This window comes from Nothobranchius furzeri, chromosome 4 (genome assembly GCF_043380555.1).
Source record: "Nothobranchius furzeri strain GRZ-AD chromosome 4, NfurGRZ-RIMD1, whole genome shotgun sequence".
In the NCBI taxonomy this organism is placed as follows: Eukaryota; Metazoa; Chordata; class Actinopteri; order Cyprinodontiformes; family Nothobranchiidae; genus Nothobranchius; species Nothobranchius furzeri.
This window is the reverse complement of record NC_091744.1, coordinates 67775468-67798416: the sequence shown is the minus strand read 5'-3', so window position 1 is coordinate 67798416 and position 22949 is coordinate 67775468. Positions and strand designations below refer to the sequence as shown.

The 22949-nt window shown below is 41.9% G+C and overlaps 1 protein-coding gene across 3 annotated transcripts in view; it reads left to right on the top strand.

Annotated features, from left to right (window-relative positions):
• roraa (RAR-related orphan receptor A, paralog a) overlaps nucleotides 1-22949 on the top strand; it is a 253174-nt gene that overhangs the window by 184565 nt on the left and 45660 nt on the right. Inside the window, exon 1 of one of the 3 annotated variants that reach the window (XM_015964459.3) lies at nucleotides 10934-11197. The exons of the other annotated variants lie outside the window; for them this stretch is intronic. Within the exon in view, the coding sequence (XP_015819945.1) occupies nucleotides 11167-11197 (31 nt within the window). The 5' untranslated portion in view covers nucleotides 10934-11166. Of the gene's footprint in view, nucleotides 1-10933; nucleotides 11198-22949 lie in introns of those variants that run through there. 3 annotated transcript variants of the gene reach the window in all.

Below are 22949 nucleotides of genomic sequence, written 5' to 3'. Positions count from 1 at the left end.
CAGCATTATGTGATCCCAGACTTCAAAGGCAGATTTTTATTTTACTGTGTCTGCAGCGCGCTAAAAGAAAGTGAGGAGGGAAAAAGACAGACAGAGAGAAACAGGTAACGAGAGTCAGGAAAACAAAGCACAATTGGAGAAAAAATGTATACGTGTACTGTAGGTTAAATACTGAGTGCTTAATCCCACAACGGTTCTCATCTGGATAGTTTAGGTTGGTTTGATCGACTTTAAGATCATCATTAACTTATAGTTTCCACTTTTCATATTTTATCAAATCAACATTATTTATCTTTTGCATGAATCTCGTAATGCCGTTTCCGCCTCTGTTGCACGAATGTTACAGGGAAGTTCCCGTTAATTCCGATTACTTTCTCTTTCAGCGTGCTGCCATTATCCCTGTGCCGTTACATCAGAATGAGCTGTTTCTACAGTGAGAGTATTGAACGTACAAGAGCGAGAAATATGCTGTTCTCCAGTATTGTGCTGGATTACAGAATCAAGGTCGACTCACAAGACACAGAGCAGCATTATCCCTTAATCCTGTGTTTTGGTTTCAAATAGCCTTTTTACACCTAATCTTCACAAGTAAAATTACAAACATGAATACTGAGGTAGGTATTTAAACATGCATTACCCGTCATGTGGAGGTCAAAGGCTTATGCTGACTTAAAGTGGATCTAAATTGTGTTAAAATAAGAGAAAAAAAAGGGAGAACAGACAATCACGTGTTATTTTGTTGCGAGTGTATTACAGGAGAGTCTTGTGATGAAATTCCCTCTGGCAGCTCTGGATGCTGAAGTCTGAGAACTTTCCATCCAAATGACGACTTTTTCTCCCTCGCTCTCTAAATAATGAGATATCTATTTCCCATCACTTTTACCTCCAAACAACTTTAGTTTGGCCTGTTGTACTTGAGGACTCGGAGGACGAGCTCCACTGAGTCAACAGATAATGTGAGGTAAGCGCTTTCTCTGCTGAGGCAGTGTCTCCCCTTGACCAAGCTGGTCCGAGCGTGTCCGTCAGGCTCAGCTGTAGCAGAGCTGGAGGAAACTTAAAGGTGCTGTGAAAGACTAAAAGTGGGCCAGCCGCAGCTGCCTCCTGTTGACCTACCTTGTTCAGAGGGTCCAGGTACAGACTGATGACAGGATTCCTCCTCAGCGGACCGCATTACTAATGTGTGAGGGTGCAAGAGGAACACATGCGGTGATGAATCACTCCCCAGAACCCACGGCATCCTCATAAGTCAAGACTAAAAAGTATTGAGAGTGAGTGTGCTCTGTAAAGAGATTCTTCGTGGCGTCCACCGTGGAGAAAACTCCATCCAGGAGGCGTTGAAAAGGGGGAAGGCTAAGTGGTGCACATCACACATAGCCTGAAGTACTACCTCAATCTTAAGGAGAGAAAAAAAGACATTACTCCCTCCTGCGGGTCTCGCACAACTTAGGAAAAGTAACTTTCATGCTTGAACAGAGTTAATAAATGATGGTGTTGATCAGGAACGCCTCACCGGACCGTCTGCCTTACCTGAAGTCAGAGAGACATTTAAATATGTGTTAGTTTAACTGTTTCCTTCTGAGATTTCCTGCACCCACTGGTCACAAGAAAAAGGCACTACCTCATTATTCACTAAGGTGTTTTAAGGAGTTAAGACTAATTGTGAAACTACTCAACCCAAAAGTGGGAAAAAAATATGTGTATTTTTCTGTTTTTATACTGAAAGTAACTTCTCTGACACAAATCTGCATGTTTCTTTGTTGTCTTCTTTTATTCTAGCCTTAAGCCAGAAGGTTAAACTATTTTAGTTTACGCGCATACCTCCCCCCGGAGCCGGTGTCGCGCTACGCCGCTGAAGTTGGGGGAGTTGTGCGAGTTTGATGCTAGGTAATACATCACACACACCAGGGGGTCTCTCTGGTATGCTCCTCAATAATGAAGTTCATTCGTTAACTTCTCCCTCAAAGGCCACGTTCCCCTGCTGCCCTTTTCGGCAGCCATTGCAACTCTTACCAGAGTCACCCCGCGAGCAGAAAAAAAAGTGAAAAGACACATCAACGTACTTTCCCCCCAGACGGACTCAGCGGTTGCCTTCGCGGAGCATGAAGAATAAGCAGGCCCATTATCAATCCCTCATGCCTGGTTATAGCCATAATTATCACAGGGAAATGACCTGCTCTGTTTGGTTTGCCATCGAGGGGGCTGCGCCTTCCTAATCACCTCCTCCTTCTTCCCCATCATCCTCGTGCAATGAAGATGGAGCTGGTTTGGGGGGAGTCTTGCCAGTTCATTAGAATTCACAGGGTTCCACCTCCCTCCCTAGCCAAGCTAAGCCTCTCACACAGGCTGCCATGCCTGCGATAATCTCCCCTCCTCGTTCCCTTTCGCTCCTTCTCTCTATATATCTGCCTATTCCTTTCCCTTGTGTCCCCAAGGACAGCCCTACACAAAAGAGATGTGGTGCACTTCATTGTTGTATCTGATTTCTATTGATCTATTGAGAAAAATAATTCATCCATCCATCCATTGTCTGAACCAGCTTCGTCCACGTAGGGTCACGGGGGGGGGGGGGGGGGGGGGGGGGGGCTGGTGCCTATCTCCAGCGGTCAATGGGCAATCAGACGGGGTACACCCTGGACAGAGAGCCAGTCCATCGCAGGGCAACACAGAGACACACAGGGCAGACAATCACACACACACTCACACCTAAGGAATATTTAGACAGACCAGTTAACCTAACAGTCATGGTTTTGGACTGTGGGAGGAAGCCAGAGTACCCAGAGAGAACCCACACATGCACAGGGAGAACATGCAAACTCCATGCAGAAAGATCACAGGCCGGGAAGCGAACCCAGAACCTTCCTGCTGCAAGGCAACAGCTCTAACCACTGCGTCACTGTGCAGCCAAGAAAAATGGTTCTGTGACATATACTAAAAACACTTCAGCAGCAGCAACGGGCACCTCTTTACACTCTCTTTACCTCGGCCGCTGTGCGTCATAATGAAGCACATCAATAAACTAGTTTATTCCAGTTGCTTCAGCGGCAGGCTTTATTTAATAACGTTTGTATGAGATGCTTATTTTTGAAGGAACCACCAAGTTCCAGTTGGCAGAATATAAGCTGTTTTATTGCCGATGACGAGTCCAGAAACAGGAAGAAAAGGCCTGGCTCAGAAACGCCATCAGTAAGTAGACCAGAGACAACTAAAGAGCTGCACACACACTAGAATGTACTTTTAGTATTTTCAGGAACTGATTAATTGTGTGTGTGTGTGTGTGTGTGTGTGTGTGTGTGTTATATATGAAACGTATTAAACTTAATATGCAACTCAATAATTTTATAAAGTCTTTTGTAGCGTTGACCAGATGGAGACCACCGGTATGATCTACTGAAGGTGGAGAATCCCATTCTGGGATAGACTTACGTTTGGTTTTTATTTTATAAAAGCTTGTTGCGTTGTGAAAGACAGAATATTGAAAGAGGAAGCCACTGCCCAGCCCTGCTTGGCTGTAAGGGGTGCCACTGGAAATGCAGGGGTGTGTCCAGGGAGTGGCCTGGAAAAGCCTGTGCCACCCTTAGAATATGATTGGTCAACTTGGGTGCCACCCCACCGAATTCCATTTAAATTTGCCTTTACGTTGTCCACAAAAGTCTTTGGGTCTCAAACCCCAATCACTCACCTTTAGCACTGGTTTCTAGCCCGGCCCACAGAAGATTTCTGCATTAATTGGATTTGTCCTTTATTAAAGTTTCATACTGACTTAAATACTATTTAGAGCCCCCCCCCCCCCCCCCCCCCCCCCCCAAAAAAAAAAAGATGAGGGAAAAAAGACAAAAAACAGCATAACCAAGGGTGCCACCTATGGATAAGCAAGTGCACCCATTTTCACAGGTCTAGACACGCCGGTGAGGGCATGTAGTTTTCACTCTGATTTGGAACACAGCGTTACATACTGAACTTCACATTGTTGTAAACAGCACAAACCGCACTTGTTGTCCTGAGCCTTCATCATGCTTGCTGACTGAGTATCCTCAGTGCTTTTTATTAAGAGGACAGTTTTGTAATTTGATGCCATATATTAGCGAAAAAAATTTCTAAATTCAAAAAATGTATCTGTGTTTGGAAAAACTTTTGAAATTGAAATAAGAGGGGACCTTGTGTTTCCAGTAGTTTAACGCTTATTTTATTGTTGACGGCATCTTGCCACCACCTCTCTGTCAGGGGTTCTGGTCACACCACGACTGCTGCAGGTGACAGACTTCCCACATCTTCTCTTTATTTTTCTTGACAAAAACGATGATTCGATTGAGTTGGAAATACTAGAGGCTTGTTTTTTTATACATTTGCAAAGGAATTATTTAAATTCAGCTCTATAAATAACCGTGGCGGTAAAAGAAGAGGCTACAGCCTTGTCAAGCATTTACTATAAACACAGTGTTGTTGTTTCTGATTACATGACAGTTGACAGGTGTACACCTCACCTGTGTAGGAATGATATCCTTTCATATGTTTCCTTTTGACCCCACTATTCTATAAATATTATAAATATTGTGTTTGTGTGTGTCAGAGAGAGAGAGAGACCGGTGCTGATCTGGCCCTAAGGCTGCCATGCATATAAAGGATGAAGGGCAGCTCGTATAGCCATTAGTCATCTGATCTGGGTTTAACCGTGAAAACTGAAAGAAGTGTAGTGCGTACTTACTCCTGCCACTTTTCTTTTTAAATATGAGACGCGTTGCACTGCTCCATAGAAAATCCATTAGTCATAATGAGTTAACAGCGTCTCCTGTAGCCACGAAAATCACTGAATAATGCCCCATTGGTGGGGGTGCAGAGTACTTTTAATCTTTTACTGCTTTTATTTAAACAAGTCTTTAAATGCAACCCTCTGCAGTCCCGTGGACATAACCCCGCAGTGTCCTCTATTTTCACAGAAACAGATATTTTCCTTTGTTGTCTGTGTGATTTATTGAAGTCTTCTCACAAGTGGAAGCCCCCAGGAAATTGCTCGAAATGGTCCTAAATTGGTTTATGATTGTGTGGTGTGGGCCAGCGCTGTTATGGTTCTGATATTATGCCCTCCACTCCTTGGCGTCTATATTAAATTGATCTGTATTGTTTTCATGGAGTGCCTGTTCGGGCTTGTTAATTCTACCACCGCTTCGGGCGGGTGGTGCAGCGTTCAGCACGCAGGTGGCTCTGAAGAGGGATATAAGGCTCAGCTCGCTAAGAAAATAAATAAATAAATACAACACTGGAACTTAAACTGAGAAGTTCCCGAATTGTGGGGGTCAAACGCCAACGAGTGCAACAGTGTGTAGATCACAGGTCTGCTGTCTTGGTCCAGACTTGTAAGAGTCTGGACTTGTAAGAGTCTTGTAAGTGGATCAACTGTGCGCTCAGCCTATGTATGGGATGGGTACTGACAGACTGCTAATGAGGCCATCATCAGGTCTCATCCTCTCCTCTCCTCCTGGGGCACCACTGGATGTTCAGTACCACATCTCAATTGAATTTTATCCCACAGGACTTGTTTACATTTGAATCATGAAATCATGACCTGCCTAAAGTCTGCAACTGATTCTGTTCAACTGCTACACCCAGAATGTGTTACTTTACTAGAACTACATTTCTGCTTCATTTTCTGGGATACCAAGTAGTTTAATACAATGCTTCATTTGGTGTCTTCACATCACTGCTTTAATGCTCATATGTGGCTGGTGGTCTCTTTGTGGTTTAATCAATGCACCCGTGAGCCTGCATCAGCAGCGTATTGGCTAAGTGTCACTGGTAATGTAGAGTTGTCAAGGAAAAGTGTGATCAAGAGCTAATGAAATAGCTTTGCTGAAAACATTCGTCCTTAGGGAGGCTGGACATTTTAAGTATGAATATACACACTTGGAGGTATTGGATGTGTGTGTTTGAAAGAAAAGTACTCAGCAACATTTATTTTCCGTGCCTTGTTGTGATTTAAAGATCACAGGACATTAAAGGCCTAGCATCCCTTAAAGAGGAACTTGACTGAGAAATGTGTACTACTTTGAAAATACTATTGGCCACGCTGAGTTTCACATGCAGTTTCAATGTAAAAATTGTTTTCTACCCCATTTCCTGCATTGGCCATCAAAAGAAAATAGACAGAAAAATGCTCTGTTTAGAAACAGTTGTCAGATCTGTGTAGGATTAGCATACGTATTTATTTTTGGTGCTTTTAAAGCTCAATATACTATACTACATTTGACCAATAAGATATGATTTTCTATATAAATATGGAAATCCAGTCTGATTGGTCTTTGAATGTTTAACCAGAAGATTTAGAATTCTTTGTTTATTCAGGGATCGTAAGACACTTCGTATTAATTCAGAGAGAGAGTCAAGTTTATGAAAAGTAAGAAATTTATTTCCTAAACAATTAAAAAACACATGACAACTAGGAACACTTTATGTGATGAATGAATCTAAGTGGATGGAGTGTGATTATATGTGAATGTGATGCTATCAGAACCCTCGTATCTGAAGAAACTGAGTTCTGAGTGGGAGTGAATTTGGTCTGCTACTGTATAACTATAGTGATGGTTTATAAAACCACATCAGACGCAATCTGTCGAGTCTACGTACCCTCTCGGAGACCCCCGTAGTAGATCCGGAATGTGTTGAAGTCCGGGGACCCCAAAGGTACCGAAGTCCGTAGAAGAAACTGCAGTGCCACTAGACCGGTCTCGAGATGTCTCCAGGTCACGACAGGTAGTTATTTGCGTCTATGGAGGACTCTTAAGGAGTCGAGCTGGTTCAGCTTTGTTCTGAAGGAACCGTTTGCGGTCAGCTGTAGCGTGCAACAGGTTTTGACAGCTTGTGGAAGATGCGATGGGAGCAGAGTTTCCCTCCGATGGCCAGTCAGAGTTAGGCTCAAACTGAATTCCTCAGGAAGTGATGCTGTTTAAATGATGGCCATATTTTGGTTTACCGATAAATCAGAACTTGCCCTGTAAAGGGGTTTTGCCAACAAACTCAAGATACACACCTCCCTCAGATATCAAGATGCTGATTTTGTGGATAAGAAAATATCTATGTGCAGTGACGTTAATCCTAACTTGCGTCAAGGAGATATGGTGAGTGTGTCTGGTCCAGTCAGTGTGCTGATTAAATATATGGATCATATATTCATTTCATCCTCGTTAATCTTTCAATGTAATACTAATATTCCTTTCAACTTCAGTAATTTAAGCACAGATTAATGAAAACATTTCATTTAACCATATTGTCCATTTCATTATATGATTAGTTACTCATATTGTTCATTCGTCTTGTTCTGTAAATAAAAAAAACAGTCTTAGATAAGAGTGAGCTTGCGAGGGACCTTGGCCAAGCAACAGTATCTTCCCTGTAGATTGAAAGCACCAGTTAAGACTTATGTCTCCAAATGGCCAGATACCGAAGAGGTCAGACTGTAGGTGGAAAAACTGACCATTCCTGGAGGCTACAAAAAAAAAAAAAAAGTTATCAAATGTGCATCACACTGTAAACTTAGCATTCATAGACTTGCTTTTATTGTCTCACGATGGGGATTACTGTGTTTTTTAGCATCCAGGAGAGAGCAGAGCGTGTCTCGACTGGAAGCTAACCATTAGCATTAGCGGTTCCATAGCATAGTGGAACAGATTCAGACTTGTGTTATTTGTGGAGATAAAATGTCATTGTTGCACAAAGAATTGAGGCAGTGGAAGAGTTGCTTAATGAGCAAGACTCCAGATCTTGTCGTTTTCCACCCCCACTCCTCTGGCTAACTAAAACAAGAGCGCCAGAGCTTTTTTTTTTCATCTGAGAAAATCTGACAAAGCATTCATTCATACTGGAGACCACAGCAGATTTTTTGAGATAACCAGTGTGTGCCCGCTTTAAAGCTGTTTTAACGAATCTAACAAGCTAGGTTTTGAATACAAGCATGGTCATAGAACCCTCACCCCTTCCCTCGGGTATCTTCCCTGTGATGCTTCTGTCGAAACCAGAAACCCGCGATGCCGGATGAAACGAGATAGCGCTAAGAGCAGTTGTCTTTTTCTACGTCCAAACATCTTTTGTTGTCCGTGACTACAAATGGTGTTTTCCTTTTTGGCACTCTGGATGTTTGTCCTAAAGTTAAAGTGGTAGCAGCCGGCTGTTTCTCTCTTTCTGTTATTACTGAGCGGAGAACCTCTCACACCAGTGGTGTTCTGTTGCTAAATACACAAATGTGTGGAGGACCCGGTGAAGTGCAGAAGTGCGAGGGTTCAGCAAAACCAACAACCTGAAAGTCCAGTAGTTTCTTTCGGCCAGAACAGCTTATTTATTTTCCAAATGTGCCATTGAAACTTTAAAGCATTTCTTAATTTTCTTTCACAAATGACGGAGTTACAACCATCTGGTGAAATTTAGAAACTGACAGTATTTTATATCTCACATGATTTGTTAGTGTTTGTTGGGAATAACTCTCATCCACAATTTAGCTAAGATTTAGCTTGGTTTCTGTAAAGCTGACTGGGTTATAGCCACTTTTGTACTAGCTAAGACAAAATAGTAGGGAAGCTAGCCTGAATTGACTGAGTCCACTCAGAAGCAGATTGACATCTAGTGATCACATAGACCAGAGGCAGGAAACTCCAGTCCTGGAGAGCTGCTATCCAGCATGTTTTAGAAGTTTCCCTGCTTCAACACACCTGAATATAATCAGGACTTCTACAGAGCCTGATGAGCTGCTGAACAGGTGAATCGACTGTGTTGAAGCAGGGAAACAACTAAAACATGCTGGATAGTGGCTCTCCAGGACTATTGTGCCCTACCTCTGATCTAGATGTTGTATTAAAATCTAGTAAATGTTTCATGAGATTTCTTCTTCTAAAGGAAACATCATCTCTTGCTGACAGGCAAAAACAGTATCCAGACACGACCCTTTTACTGTAGCCCCTGTAGATGAATTCTGTCTAACACGTGCCACTGCTGATGCTCTGACTGTATTATATAATCCTCCTGTCAGATGCCTCTAGATAAAAGCACAACCCCTGCTTTGCTATATGTACATCAGTGTGCCGTGCCATGCTTCAACCAAGCACGATGCATTGTTTTATGTTGTTGTTATTTTTTTTTTGGTTTGCTTTTTTCAAGACACAACCACAAAGTGGCAGTTGGGCCTGTTGCTGCGTAGGCCACAAGTCCTGACTCATTCTGTGTACTTTGAAGATCTTGTGAGGAGGCACTGACATTAAAAAAATAAATAAGATAAAATAAAAAAGACATCACCACGTTTTTGATTGCTGCGGCCCAACTCGACGTGATCCCAGACATGGCCCGTTTGATTCTATCCGTCTCTGAATGATATTTGCTTCGTTACAGCGACGTGCCGTAAGAGACCAAAGTGTTGACACAACCTGAGTTAATGTGTTTAGTGACTCTAATGGCTCACAGAGATCTTAATGAAACATTGTCATGGGAAGATTTATGTGGCAAGCTGCTCAGACCTCATTTCCATTTTCTGTGTGGTTGCAACTACCTTTATTTAATAATTAGATCACAGAAGATTATGCTAAATTGAATTTAGAGATTGAATGTATAACATGAGTGTTAATGATGCAAAGGTTGGATCAAACTTGTCACATTGATCATTTTTGAACTGGTTTGCCAGTTTTTTTCTCTTAGAGAGATGAGGGATGATTTTTCTTTAGGTCATAAAGTTTTTTCCCTATAAGACAAACTGTTAATTTTACATTTATTTCCCAAACACTAAAAATTACCTGTAATTTATGCTAATACTGATGTAATTTTGACTTTTTAAAAGTTTTTTCGATGTTTAAAAGTATGTGATTTTATGATAATGTATTTTATGTTATTTTTTTAGGAGGAGCTTTGAGTTCAATAAATTACATTTCTTGGCTCGTGGAAGATTCATGAGCAAAGAAGGAGCTCAGAAGCATTGAAATCAAGCAACTGCTGTAAAATGAACTTCCAAAAATTCAGATTTCCTATTTTGAAATATTTATGGGGTAGAGAAAAAAAAACATACATTTTTTCAGTGGTTTAGTTTTTCATTTTGAGACCTTGCAGGATCTGAAACCAAAGCTGTGATGTTTGTCTTGAGACGAGATGATATGAGCACCAGTTTATTCATGAAATGCCAAATGGTTATTGGCCAAGGCTGGATTGCACTAAAACCAGAATATTGTATCAGAGAGAGGCAGCTGGTTAGGAGTCAGAACAGATTATCATATGAGAGAGGATGAGTGAGGAGATGGGGGGAGGAGGAGGAGGAGGAGGAGGAGGAGGAGGAGGAGGAGAGTGGCAGAGACTGGAAAGGAAAGCAGGGGGCGAGAGTGAGGGGCACAGGAGGAGGAGGAGACTGAGAGGTGATAGCAGGAAACTCATCGCCTGGTCGCTGTGGGGCAGAGGGGATCAGCCGAGTCATTTCGTCACTATCTCTGCTTCCTCACCTGTCAGGAAAAAGAAATAGAGGGGATGGGGCGTGTAGGTTCTCTGAGGTCAGAGGAAGATGCTGAGAGTCCACTCGTCTTCTCTCTGCAAAAGGGCCCACCGCTGCTCGCAGACATCTGGCCTCACACTGATCACTCATATCCACGGGCAGGGAGGAGGAGGAGGAGGAGCACTTCTATCTTTGAGCTGCAGAAAAATCACACATCTTCTCCCTATATTTGTCTTCCTCACATCTCAGTTTTTTTCTCCTTCCACCCCTTCATCTTTCTCTCATCTCAATCTTGCTTTTAATCCAGTTTTTTTTTTTTACTTTTTCTGTCTTTTGGATTTTAAGACAAGAGAGGGAAGAAAAATTAAAATTGTGGATAAGAGGACGATAAAAGCAGTCTGGTTCTGACTTTATCCTTGCACTTAAAAAGAAGATAAGATAGTTGTGGCTGTGCTGTGTCTAGCAAGCCTGTGCACGGTGGGAAGAGGGCCAGCTTCCCTGCCTGAGCTCTCAGCGCCCCTACTGGCTGCACACTGTGCCAATCAAAGGCTGGTGGGAGGGGAGCTGCGAGACATGAACGCTGATGTCACAGTCACGTGGATTCTGGTGTGGTCATGCTCGGAGGCTGAGAGACAGAGCTGTGCTGGCCAGCTGCTGCTGAGACAGCAGTGGAAGGCTTTGCGTGGGTGATAGTTCTCCTCTTATGGACTCGAAGCTTAATGATGTATTTTGTGATTTCAGCTATGAAAGGTAAGCGCAGAATTACATGTTATGATTAATAACAGCAAATGCATGCTTGATCCCCGCTGCCAAGAGTAACAAGTAGAGGGAAGTGCGGCTCCGCTGTTCATAGCCTGCCAACTCTTTGCGTGTCATTTGCGAGGAGTGTGACAGAGGAGAGGAGACGAGAGGAGAGGACGGTAGCGCGCAGATTGGGAAATTATCCAATTATTATTTATTTTAAACTCTGAGAAGACTTAAACTAATTGTTTCATTCTTTCAACATGCCGGAAAGTGTGTTTTTATTGTAAATATTTACAGTGCGCGTCCGCGCGCAGATGGGGAGCCTGTGGAAACCACAACCTGCGCGTCAAAACACTTCCCGAGCTTTTGACAGAAGAAAATAAAAATTTATTATTATGTGTTTTGTAATAGCACAACGTTTCTATATCAAGTGTTGTTTCTCAGTATTTGTCCAAGTTTTGATCCCGTTGTCCCGGTCCAGAGCAGAGGGCGAGCATGCGCCTCTCCGCGTTGGTGGGGTCGTTGAGGTGCCGACGCGAACGTCAGACTGTGATTTTCAGAGGATAGCGCGTGCACTTGCATGCATACATGCAAATCCAAGCGCGTGCGTGTGTTGTGTTGTGTTCCACTGACCTATTTGTGTGTGTGTGTGTGTTGGGGGGGGGGGGGGGGGGGCGGCATGTGTGGCCGTCATGACAGCAGGAGTCGTAATATTTTAATGTTGATCTACTAATCCCAGCTCGTCCTCCCCCCACCCCCATCAGACTGGGTTAGATGTTAGGAAAAGTGCGGCCAGACGTATTGTGCTGCATGCACGCGTATGCATATGATATAAATAAATCAAATATGCCCATCCTAACGCAGTCCTCAATTGGAAAGTAACTAATTTAGAGTGAGCTTGCAGCCTGTCAAAAAATAATATTTATATTAGTTTTTATAATGCATGGCAAGAACAAAAACCCTTAAACATGTTGTTTTATAAATGCATATGCATTGATCTTGGTATGCAGAAAAAACATTTTGCACAATTGCAGGACATCTTTCAGCTTTTTCCCATTTTTGCCTTGTTCACATTTTTTGTTGACATTGTGTGTGTGTGTGTGTGTGTGTGTGTGTGTGTGTGTGTGTGTGTGTGTGTGTGTGACTTTTTTAATGAAGTGAGGCTCACACTCATTTGGGTTCATCCTGGCAAGAAGAATAGTGAGAACGCAAATGTTATTTTCACTCAAGACACCTAAAAGTTGACCTTTTGACCCACTGCCCTTTTTTAAATGCAATATATGCAATTTAGGGCAAATGGCCTTATACATTTGCACATTTTTGAGAAACAAAAGAGCAATGTATTAATTAAAAATGGAGGTGTGAGAGTGTGGATGTTTCAACTCTGCAAAGACGATCAGTATTTGTGTTTTTATGTGTTATCATTGGTAAAGAGTACCTGACGCTAGTATTTTAGGTGAGGCTTGCTTTCCAGTTTTACAACTGTGCTTAAAGCTTCCTTTCACCACACTCACTTTCAGTTTTACAGTGATGGCTGGTGTCACAACAGGATACCATGTCACCATGGAAAGAAATGCAATTTAAAAAATCACTGGACGCCCGTTTAAATGGCAGGAGCAATCTCTAATGGAAAAATGGTCAGTGAGTTGGAGGAGCTGCACGACGACTTGCTGCCTTGGCACAGACTAACTTATTATGTTAATATTTCTGCCTGATCGTACTGGAGGCACCTCTTTCTAAGCTTGTTTTTATCCTCTTAACTTCAAAATAATGCTAATATATTATAACAACTGTCTGCGTACGTCTCTGTGGCTTTGTCTCTGCACATCCCCTCCCTCGTCTATCTGCCTCTTACTTCAGCCTCTCTACCACACCGCTGCCTCTCAAGTACCTGTAATGGAAACATCCCTCTCATTACCCAATGCAAATTAGCCATCCTACGCAGCACAATTAAGATGAAAATTCCAATTACATCATTAAAGAAAGTTGTTTGATGTGTGGCTAGAAAAGGTAAAAAGTGCTTCTTATCCAGAGTACATGTAATTAACCCTTGAAAAGGAAGCTCCCCTTTTACCCCTTTTTGTGGCATCGAAGCCACACAGTTTTTGAACGCTTGTCTCAGCACACCTCTGTAAGTGCATGCAGACAGCACATGGATATGTGATTTAGCATGAGTGTGCACTAGACTGTGAAAAATGTTCTGTAGGGGCCCCTGGAGAAGATAAAGCCAAATAACTTGTGAAAGGTGCTTTAAGGCTGCGTTAACAAGGCTGTAAATATTTGCTGTAGCTTTGCCACTCTTTGTCTCTTCCCATCAATGGCCGACTGAAGTGTTGCACTACGTAGCGCTGCAGGCTCTTGCACATTAAAGCAGAGGTTAACAAGATTGGCTGCCATCCAGTTAGTGGACCTGAGGTCCTGGAAGATCAAAAGGAATCAAGAAATCCAACCAACTATATTGCACAAGTCACCCATATTTATTTATTTTAAATCCTAGTTTACGAAGCGTTGTAGTACATTTTCTGACCCTGTAAACATTCATAATATTAGTTGCCTTCTCTTAAAATAGCAGTGCAATGTAAGTCCTGACATTAGAGGTTGCAATATCTGCTTTTATGTAGAATGTTATTAATTTACATCAGGAGATTAATAAATAAGCGATGCAGATGAAAGATGATACAGAGCAATGCCTAAATCGGAGGCCCGGTGCCTTTCTTCCCTCCTGGCTGGATGAGGAAGTGGAATGGTAACCACCCCCCCTCCCCCCCTCCCCATTACACACCCACCCACACACACACACACACACACACACACACACACACACACACACACACACGCACGCACGCACACACACACACACACAGGTTATTAGGGAGTGTGAGATGTGCCTGTCTGTGCTGTGCACACTGAGACAAACATCCTGGCTGCCTAACTGTGGGCAGAGGGGGCTGCTTAATGAGATATCGGCTGCCCATTGAGAGCATGGATTTTTTGATTTGGCGGCAGGGAAGTTGGAAAGAGGGTGAGGTGCACTCTGGAGGGGAGAGGAGCCAAAAATGATAAGCACTTATATCTGGAACTGATATGATTTATTTGACTCAAGGCTGTTTGATGTTATTCATTCTGTTTGTGATTACAGTGAACTGACAAAATTGGTGATTGTTACTTTTGTTTGCGTTTTCTAAAACAAAAGCTCGATTGCAGAATCGCTGCAAATGAAAAAAGCACGCGTTGAAACTGAAAGTTCGGATGACTATTAAAAAATTCCCCTGCAGAAACAAACAAAAAAAATCTGAGAATAGATTATCGCTCCCGAACCTTTACCTGGCGGACAGCTCTGTCGGTCTTGTCAGTCACGCTCTGTGATTTTGACAGATTCGTCCCGTCACAAGCGAGGTTAAATGACTCCCCTGCTCTGTGGCCGGCCGAGCGACGGCGGCTGCAAGAGGCAGCGAGAGGCTCAGTGCAGCTATCGCGTTTCACGAGATGATTTTTCTTCATTCTCAAAATGTTGGCTCCCAGGTTCACCCAGGGTTCTCCGTTTGGCTCTCCAGTCAGGTAAAACACCTAGCTGGGCTTAGTCAAGTGCCTCTAACTTAAGGGTGATTTCCTACTTTACTTTCAGTCTGTATTTCAGGAGTCACTTTACAGATCCTTTGAAGTGCCTCCCTGTCATGCAGCATTTAACTGCTGATTGAATACTTCCTCTGTCAGCACTGGTTAGATAATCATTCACCACAGTCCATTTTTACTTTCTTCTCCTTTTTTTAAACCCTCTCCCCAAAGCTTCCTCTGCAGAAGATGCACAGTGAATACAGATGGGATATTTCACTCCTCTTGTTCAGACTCCATATGCTTTAGATTCAAAAGGGTTATTTGTGTGAAATATTAAAAAAAAGTGCATCATAGTGCATTTATTGTAGTTCTGTCTTCTGAGTAGAGTGTTGGTGAAATAATAATAATAAAAAGACAACAATGCACATTTCTTCTTCCTTCAGCTGTTTATGCTTTGCCACTTGTGGTTTTCTGAAGTGAACGGTGGTTTAAAAGAGTGAAGGGTGAAGTTTTATTCCCCCCGTACTTTCATTCTGAGCATGCTTTTTTTTCCCCCTCTGAGCCTCCGGAGGGCTGTCCATTGGCTTTTTGAAGTTGCATCAAAGAGGAAATGGGAGAGAAAAAGCATTATTGATTTTGCGTTTTGTCTGACTCAAACACTGAGGACAGAAAAAAAAATACGCATGAGAAGTAAGGCGTTTGCAGCGGGCCTGCTCCGTCTCCTGTGCAGGTGGGGGGAGAAAAGGGGGGAGAGGCCACAGGAGCTGAGTTGAGCAGGGTTTCGTCTCTGGTCGGAAAGCAAATCAGGCCGTAATTCTGGAGACGAACACCCGTCTTTCCCGCCTTGCCGGTTAGTTCTGTATCAACCGAGTGACTCCAAAGGTCTGAGGGCGCTCTACAGTCGACCTGCTTTTCCGTGAAACACCAAGCTGCTCTCAGTTGCAATCAGATCTCTTTTCAAGGCATACATGCTGGCAGCAGGCAGGGAGCCAGCCAGCTTGTATTGTTTGTGTGGGTTATCACCCTCGTTCTCCTCCTGCTGTAGCCCAGCAGCGCTGAGACAAGAGACGAGGACGTCTGTGGTGTTAATGTGACCCAGGGTGTCTGAGATGGAGCACTCGGCGATAGCTGCTGATTAGAGTCTGTCACTGTGTTGCCTTACTCAGCGCTTTTATAGAGATACGAAGCGCGGTGCTCTGATGTTGCATGAAGTTTGTTGAAACAGACAATCCAGATTGGACTTTGTATGTGGGAACTGGCTTTTTTTTTCTTTATAGCGACAGACTTGCAGACAAAGTTGAGTCTGGGAACTAAGAGAGGGGTCAGAGGTCACAGCATACTGAGACGTGCTCTCCTCTGGTGCACAGAGAGCTGCCGTGGCATCTCGGGATCCTGGCAGGAGAGGAGGGGGGGGATGCGGGATGAAAAATGAGAGGCGCATGGAATTTTGATGAGACGAGGGAACAGGCAGCGTTATAACAAAGGTCGTCACAACATGCGCTCCGCCGCTTGATTACAAAAGGGAGAGAAGTGTGCGAGGCGTTTGATTACACATCCCAGCAGAGGCCATTAGGGCTTCTACTGGTAGGATGCCATCATTTACGCTCATCTGATCTGGAGCACTAACAAACAACCAGCAAGCGGGAATCCTCCTGAGCACTAGAGGGTGCTCTTCAAGAGTTACAAATGATGTGCAACACCTCCGCGTTTACAAGTCACAACTGTTTCCCAACTTCTTTCACTCCAATTTTTTTCTTTTGTTTCCATCAGGCAGATTAGAAAATTCCCACTCATCACACCAACCAACACGGATAAAAGGAATTTATCATCATCGAAAACAAAGAAAACCTGTGTCGCCAGAACCGTCTGCTTAAGAATGATTTTAATGCTTTTATTTGAAATAAAAGAAATGCTGCTTCAGTTCTAATTACAAAGATCAAAGGGAGAAGAATGTGCAAGGCAGTGAAATTTGTTTAAATGGCACAGCAGCACAAGGCTTATTCAGGGACTTTAATCAAATCTAAACTCATTTATAGTCTCTCAAAGTGCAATTTGAAATTCAAACAGTTTTATTTGAAATACACAATGAGCTCTGTTTGCATACTTTGGTGTTCCCGTCCTAAGTCAGCAAGCCATATCAAAGCCTGCAGTGTACAAAAACGAGAGAATGCTTCCTTCCCAGCTGGAGCAAGAGAGGTTAACTGGATGTGGAGAGATCCTTGACCCATCTGAGATAAGCTCCCCACCCCCTTCTCTTGCAATGTGGAAGATCTGATTGCTGATTATGAGTTTATTCCCCATTGTGCTCAAACTTTTGCATGTCAGGATCCATCCCTCCCAAGCAGAACTGATTAAGGAGCTAGAGATGATGCTACAGCTTTCAGAAATTTGCTGCAAGTCTCTCAGAGAGCCTGGAAATCTGGAGTGCAGCTGGCAATCACCCACCTCTGGCTCTTCTTTTAGAGGGTGTGTGTGTGTGTGGGGGGGGGGGGGGGTGCTTTTTGGGTTGTTTTGTTTTTTTTCAAGTAGGCTTTCTGGCATATTGTTGTCTTTGTTCCCGTGGGCTTCTTGTTTCTGGATGAGAGCCTTCCTAGTGCTGAGCACAGGTCCTTGTCAACCTGGATGCTCAGCTCAGCCTAGTCCGGCAGCGTCAGCAAAGACTCTCGCTCAACGTCTCAGGATTTGCTTATGATCAGCCTCTCACAGCAGTCTAATTTAGGCAGAAAAAATCCTTCATGCCTTAAAGTAAAATCTATTCTCTTTGTTTCCTTTCAGAATCCAACACTGGAAAATAAATAACAGAAATAAAAGGCTCCTCACGAGTGTATCCTCGTGATAAAGTTTAATGGTTTGTGTGCACTTCAGTGAGTTTCTGTCACAGGAAGGAAGAGTTTTCTAGCAAAAAGACAGCACGGCTACTGTATTTGCTTGCAGGGATCTGTCGCTTGGTTACAAATCAGCATCTGCCATCTCTCAAGTTTTTCTTTTGTCAGTAGTTGGAGGGTAGAGGAAGACAATCCTCTTCTTACTATGCTAATAGCTGTTAAAAAGGCTTTAATGTGTAACTCGGGGCAGCAGAGGATAAATCTGCCCAAACAGAGAATTTTTATCACTGGAAAATACTAGAGAAGCTTTACAACCCACCACTAATGACAACCTACAGGCAAGGATGGCTCCAAAAGTGTCTTTGCAATTTTTGTTTTTCATTTTATGACTTTTTTTTTCACTTTATACAAATGTAATTAATAAATGTCCAGTTAGGAGTAAAATTGTTTTTGTGGTTTTATAAAGTAATCCACAGGCTGAAGCTGAAGTTTTATTCCACATGTCTTCCTAACAAATAAATATCCCACATAAATGCAGTGTGTGATTTTAAATTCCCATAATTAAACAGATTAATTTGCAATTTAAATAAAATCTGTGTGACACCATAAATGTAACGAAAATGAAAAGTTAGAAACAAAACGTTAAAAATCTCCTAATACCTCATGCTGTTTTTTCTGCAACAAAGCTACAAGTATTGTTTTGTTACATAGTGACACTGAAGGCAACACCAGGCTGAAACATGATGCTTTTATTGCCTGCTTCTTTTATATTGATGAGTTATTGTTGCTGAATCCATGTAAGACAAATAAATGCACGCGCAGTTATGATCAATAAAATCAATTGAAACAGCTGCATCAGCTTGAAAACGCGTAGGTAATCATTAGCAGTATCGACAGGCTTATTAGCTACATGCTAACTACTTCAGATTGAATGCATTGTTTTGGCTGATGTAAAGATTAAAGCTGTTATAATGAATCGGTCAAAGAGTCATGAAAAAAAAATGTTTTAAGCTAACTTTTTTCCCAAATTTGTTGAAGTGATGATGTGTATTTTCCCTGGTAATAAGAGGCAGAACATGCCTCACCAACGGATGCCCCTTAGGGTCAAAACTCCCTGGGAGCGGAATCTCTCTGTTGTTTATACTTGCCGTCGAGTTTTGTGAGACTCTAATTAATTAAAAATGGGTAAGTACGCTATTTATTAGAATGTTTAAAGATCAATAGTACTTTAAAGTTATCAAAATTGCAGCTGGATTTGTGCCGTAAGCCGTTCCGTGTCGTAATGTTTGTTGTAAAGTACCCCACAATTTTGTAAACAGCCACGGCGCTTGAGATGGAACCGGTGCCTATCTTCAACACCGCTGTGTGGCTCCCCTTGTAGCCACTCTCATCATCTATAATAGCTTCTATTTGAAATTACGACGTGTCTGTCTCCGGTGTGTCCTAGGCTTTAGGCCGGCTCCCATGTATTTTAGACCAGATTTTTATTGTTATATGTTATGGAGCTGCCAATATTTTTCAACAACAGTGCATCATCAATCAATCAATTAATAAAAATTATAATGATAAATGCTTTTTATGGACCCTAATTTATTAACTGAGATCAAGAAACTTTCAGTCTCCTTCCAGCACATGTGCATCTTATAAAAAATAGTTTCCATGCATTGCAAAATGTAAACATTCAATAAAAATAGTCTTCTTTTTTTTAATAAAAATAAAAAAGTAGACAATTGACTGTCTGATTTTAGACGTCCCAGTTGGAGGATGCTTCTAGATCAACTTGACAACATCTCTCATTCCTTGCCCAATTGAGTTTGTTGAGAACACATGGTCACATTGGACGCTGGTCCTCTTTGATCTCAACATGTTTTCTTTTATTTCTGACTTGATGTGGGATTATTGTAATTTATACGTAAGGGATTTTGCTTTTTCTTCGGTCTAAGCAAACTTCAGTAAACACACAATATTGTATTCATTTACAGATTCTCATTAGTAAGGCCTAGGATAATTAATGAGAAGCCGTGGCATGTAACTAAGCATCGTTCAAATAATTAATTCCTTTCTGCTTGTGCAACGTGTGAGAAAGAGTGTCTGATCAATTCATCCCTTAGATGGAGCTCTTTGAAGACTTGCAGCCCTGTGAGAGCACCACTACAGTATTTATTCTCCAGAAACTTAGCCATGCAGATCATGCAGAGGCTGGGCAGATGTTGCTTCTTTCCAAATCAATCCTAAAGCATCCAAATCTTTCTAAGTAAATGAATCGTATATCTCCAATTAAACTTGCGCAGGTGTAAAATGTTAACGGTTTTCCTAGATTATATCTTCATGGAGGTTCAGAGTTTGCTGTTTACTGCTTATGTTCTCAGGAAACGGCCTTAACAATGTGTGCGCTTTTCCTGTGCCGTTCATGCATGTTATTTATGATTTAATGTTTCTAAGCACCTGAGGCATAACTTCACGAAAGCATTAAAAACTCAGTTTGCTTGTGCATTTGAATTAAGGGGGAACCTGCAAGTACACTTCTAAAATGTGAACATTACTTAGACACCAAAAAAGCTGCAACCTTACCCAGTCATAACAAACTTGCAAAGCATTAATTGTCAAGACTAAAACATTGTGAATTATACCTATAATATTTGTTTACAGTAATAAAAAGCCTGGACAAAAAATAATACTTCAGAGAATACAGAAAATATGTTTATGATCATAATTTATTGAGTAATAACGTTTCACTGATGACTACATCAATTAAATGGATTTTAGTTGTTTTTTTCACATAATACAAAAATGTTGGGGATGTTAGCGGAAATGTGAACCGTACATCTGCAGCTTGGTTGCAGGTTTAAATAGAATGTAGTTTGTGTTTATTTATTGTTATTTAGGGTGATTCCCTCTGATTTCTGCCAGGAGTGAATCAATGATTTACCCCAACTTACCATGTGATGCTTAAGCGTCGTGTAACATCTGCGAAGCATAAGTAGTAGCTAATAGCTGGCGTTTTTATCAGTGGGCCGTTTCCATGGCCGTGAAGCAGCATAATCTTAGCATTCTAGAAGCAAAGTGTCACTTTGCTCTTCTAAATCTATGCCAGGTCCAGTTTTTATGCTTCCAGAGTGTGGCAGCTTAACACTTCAGATCAGCTCAAAGGGCAATTCAAACCCAGAAGCAATGTAAAATGTCTGGAAACTTCGAAATAAAAGACACGTACACATGTTGCTTATGTAGTAAAATAAAAATAATACAACAAAAACATCATTGCCTGTAACAAAACATTGGCCGACATATACAGAAGTATAGAAATAACCAGACATTTGAGGTACATCCTGCCGACTTTAAACTGTGTGAACTGCTGAAATCACACGTGATTTTGTAATTTTTCGGTAATTTTGAGACCTCGCCAGACCAGCTGTGTGAAACACTTTTGATGCAGATTTGTGTTTGAAACGTTTCCGGTGAGAAGGGGCCGCGTTGTGTGCCCTTTACATACACGCCCCGTGTTTTACGGAATGCTGTAGAAAAGAACAACAGCAACCAGCCAGAAGGACGAGAATAGAACATGACAGTAATTCCTGTTTGAAAATTACAACTTTATGTATTTTAAGAGTTTTCAAATCAGGACCTTTTCGCCACCTGTTGGATTGGGATGAGTTGAGTTGAGCATATCGGAGCAGAGGAACACCTCAAACCTGTAAAGCTGCTGAATCCAAGTAAAATATATATATATATATTTTTTTAATTTAATACACATAAATATTTACAAACTGCTAGTAGTGTGTTTATCTGAGAACTTGTGGGACCACTCCAGCTAACAATGTCCCCAAAACCAGTTCCAACCAGCAGCCAATTACTTCCAGTGCTGAGCCCTAAATTCCAGTCTGCAGCCAGAGTTTAAGCGATAAGCTGTGCAACTTTTTCTTCTTTTAATGCGTCCTAGCTGTAACATTTGATCTTATTTAGTTCAGTAAAAACACTTCTATGATTTTAATGAGCAGCTTGTTCAGTTTGGTTTTACAGCATAATTAAAGGTTAGCTGAAACTTTTTGAGAACAAGTGATTTCATCATGATTTTAAAGCATATTATTATTAACATGTTCATTTTAAAATGCCAACATTTAGTGATTTTTATCATAAATTGAATACTATCATTAAACCGCTAAATTACATGGTCTTTTGTCAGAAGTTAAATACACATCTGAGGGTTTCTCTGAGTTTTTTTTACTCTGACAGATACACATTTGAAGTACTTGTTTTTAAAAAAGCAAATGCCTTTTATTTCTAAAACTCAGTTTATTTCCAAAGCAGTCTAAATTGTTCCGTTGTTGTTGAAAATTAAGTGTGTTCCACAAGCTGCAGACATTACATGGCTATTACTGATTTGTGCTCATAAAACAGATTTGATGTCACAATAGCACATCCCTTGAGCAACCACAAAAGCTTCCCGTGATGAAGGGTTTATTTTTAAAACTACAGCAAAAGGCTTTCTGCAGATTAATTCCTGCATGTGGCTCCATTGTGGGAGAAACAAATTGGGCTTTGAGGAATTAGTATGTTTGCAGCATAAATCTCCGATCTATTCCTGAAACATATGATTGTAGTTAATGTGACTGAATGCTTGCGTGTTTCTGCGGCGTGGGAAAAAAAAAGGTAGCAGACCTTCCCGAATGGATTACAGTGGCGCTGCATGTACAGCAGTGATGGGTTGCTGTTTTCTGCATCAAACCAGGTGTGTTGTCCAAATACAATATGGATGTGCAGGGCTGCCTGTGTACTCTGGTACTGGGAGACTATTTGCTGAAGGTCATTTGGGATCATAGCTTGCCATTAATAATTCCTGAAAGCATCCAACATCTCCATCTGCTCTGGTACGTCCATCGCTACACTTCAAAGACAAAGGCAACATCTGCAGGTTAGCATTAAAGGTGACTCCAGGCTAAGATGTCGAAGGTTGCATTTTTTTTTAGGAGCACGCCTCTCTCTGGTCATCACGTCTCACCTCTCTTAGTTTTGGCCTATTAATCCCTGTTTGCTTGAATTCAGAGGCACAAAGACCCCCAGAATTACATGCTGCATATGCCATATTGATATTTTAGTGTGTGGGTTTTCCACTTTTATGAGCTGAATCCTGAGGACGTGTAATTTACTAATTTCACACGTGCGCTCGAAGGCTGCTGGCCTCTCTGCGGGGATGCAATTACCACCCTCCATCACGTTTAGCCAGTCAGCTTGACAAGGTTTTACTGGAGAATTTATCAAAGCTGATTTCGCATGAAGCATTTAATCGCACGGTTTGGGGATATGTGTGTGTTTGTGCGAGCGTGTGTGTGCGTATTAACCCATGCACCTGGTATTTGCTGCTGCAAAATTTAAATAGATCT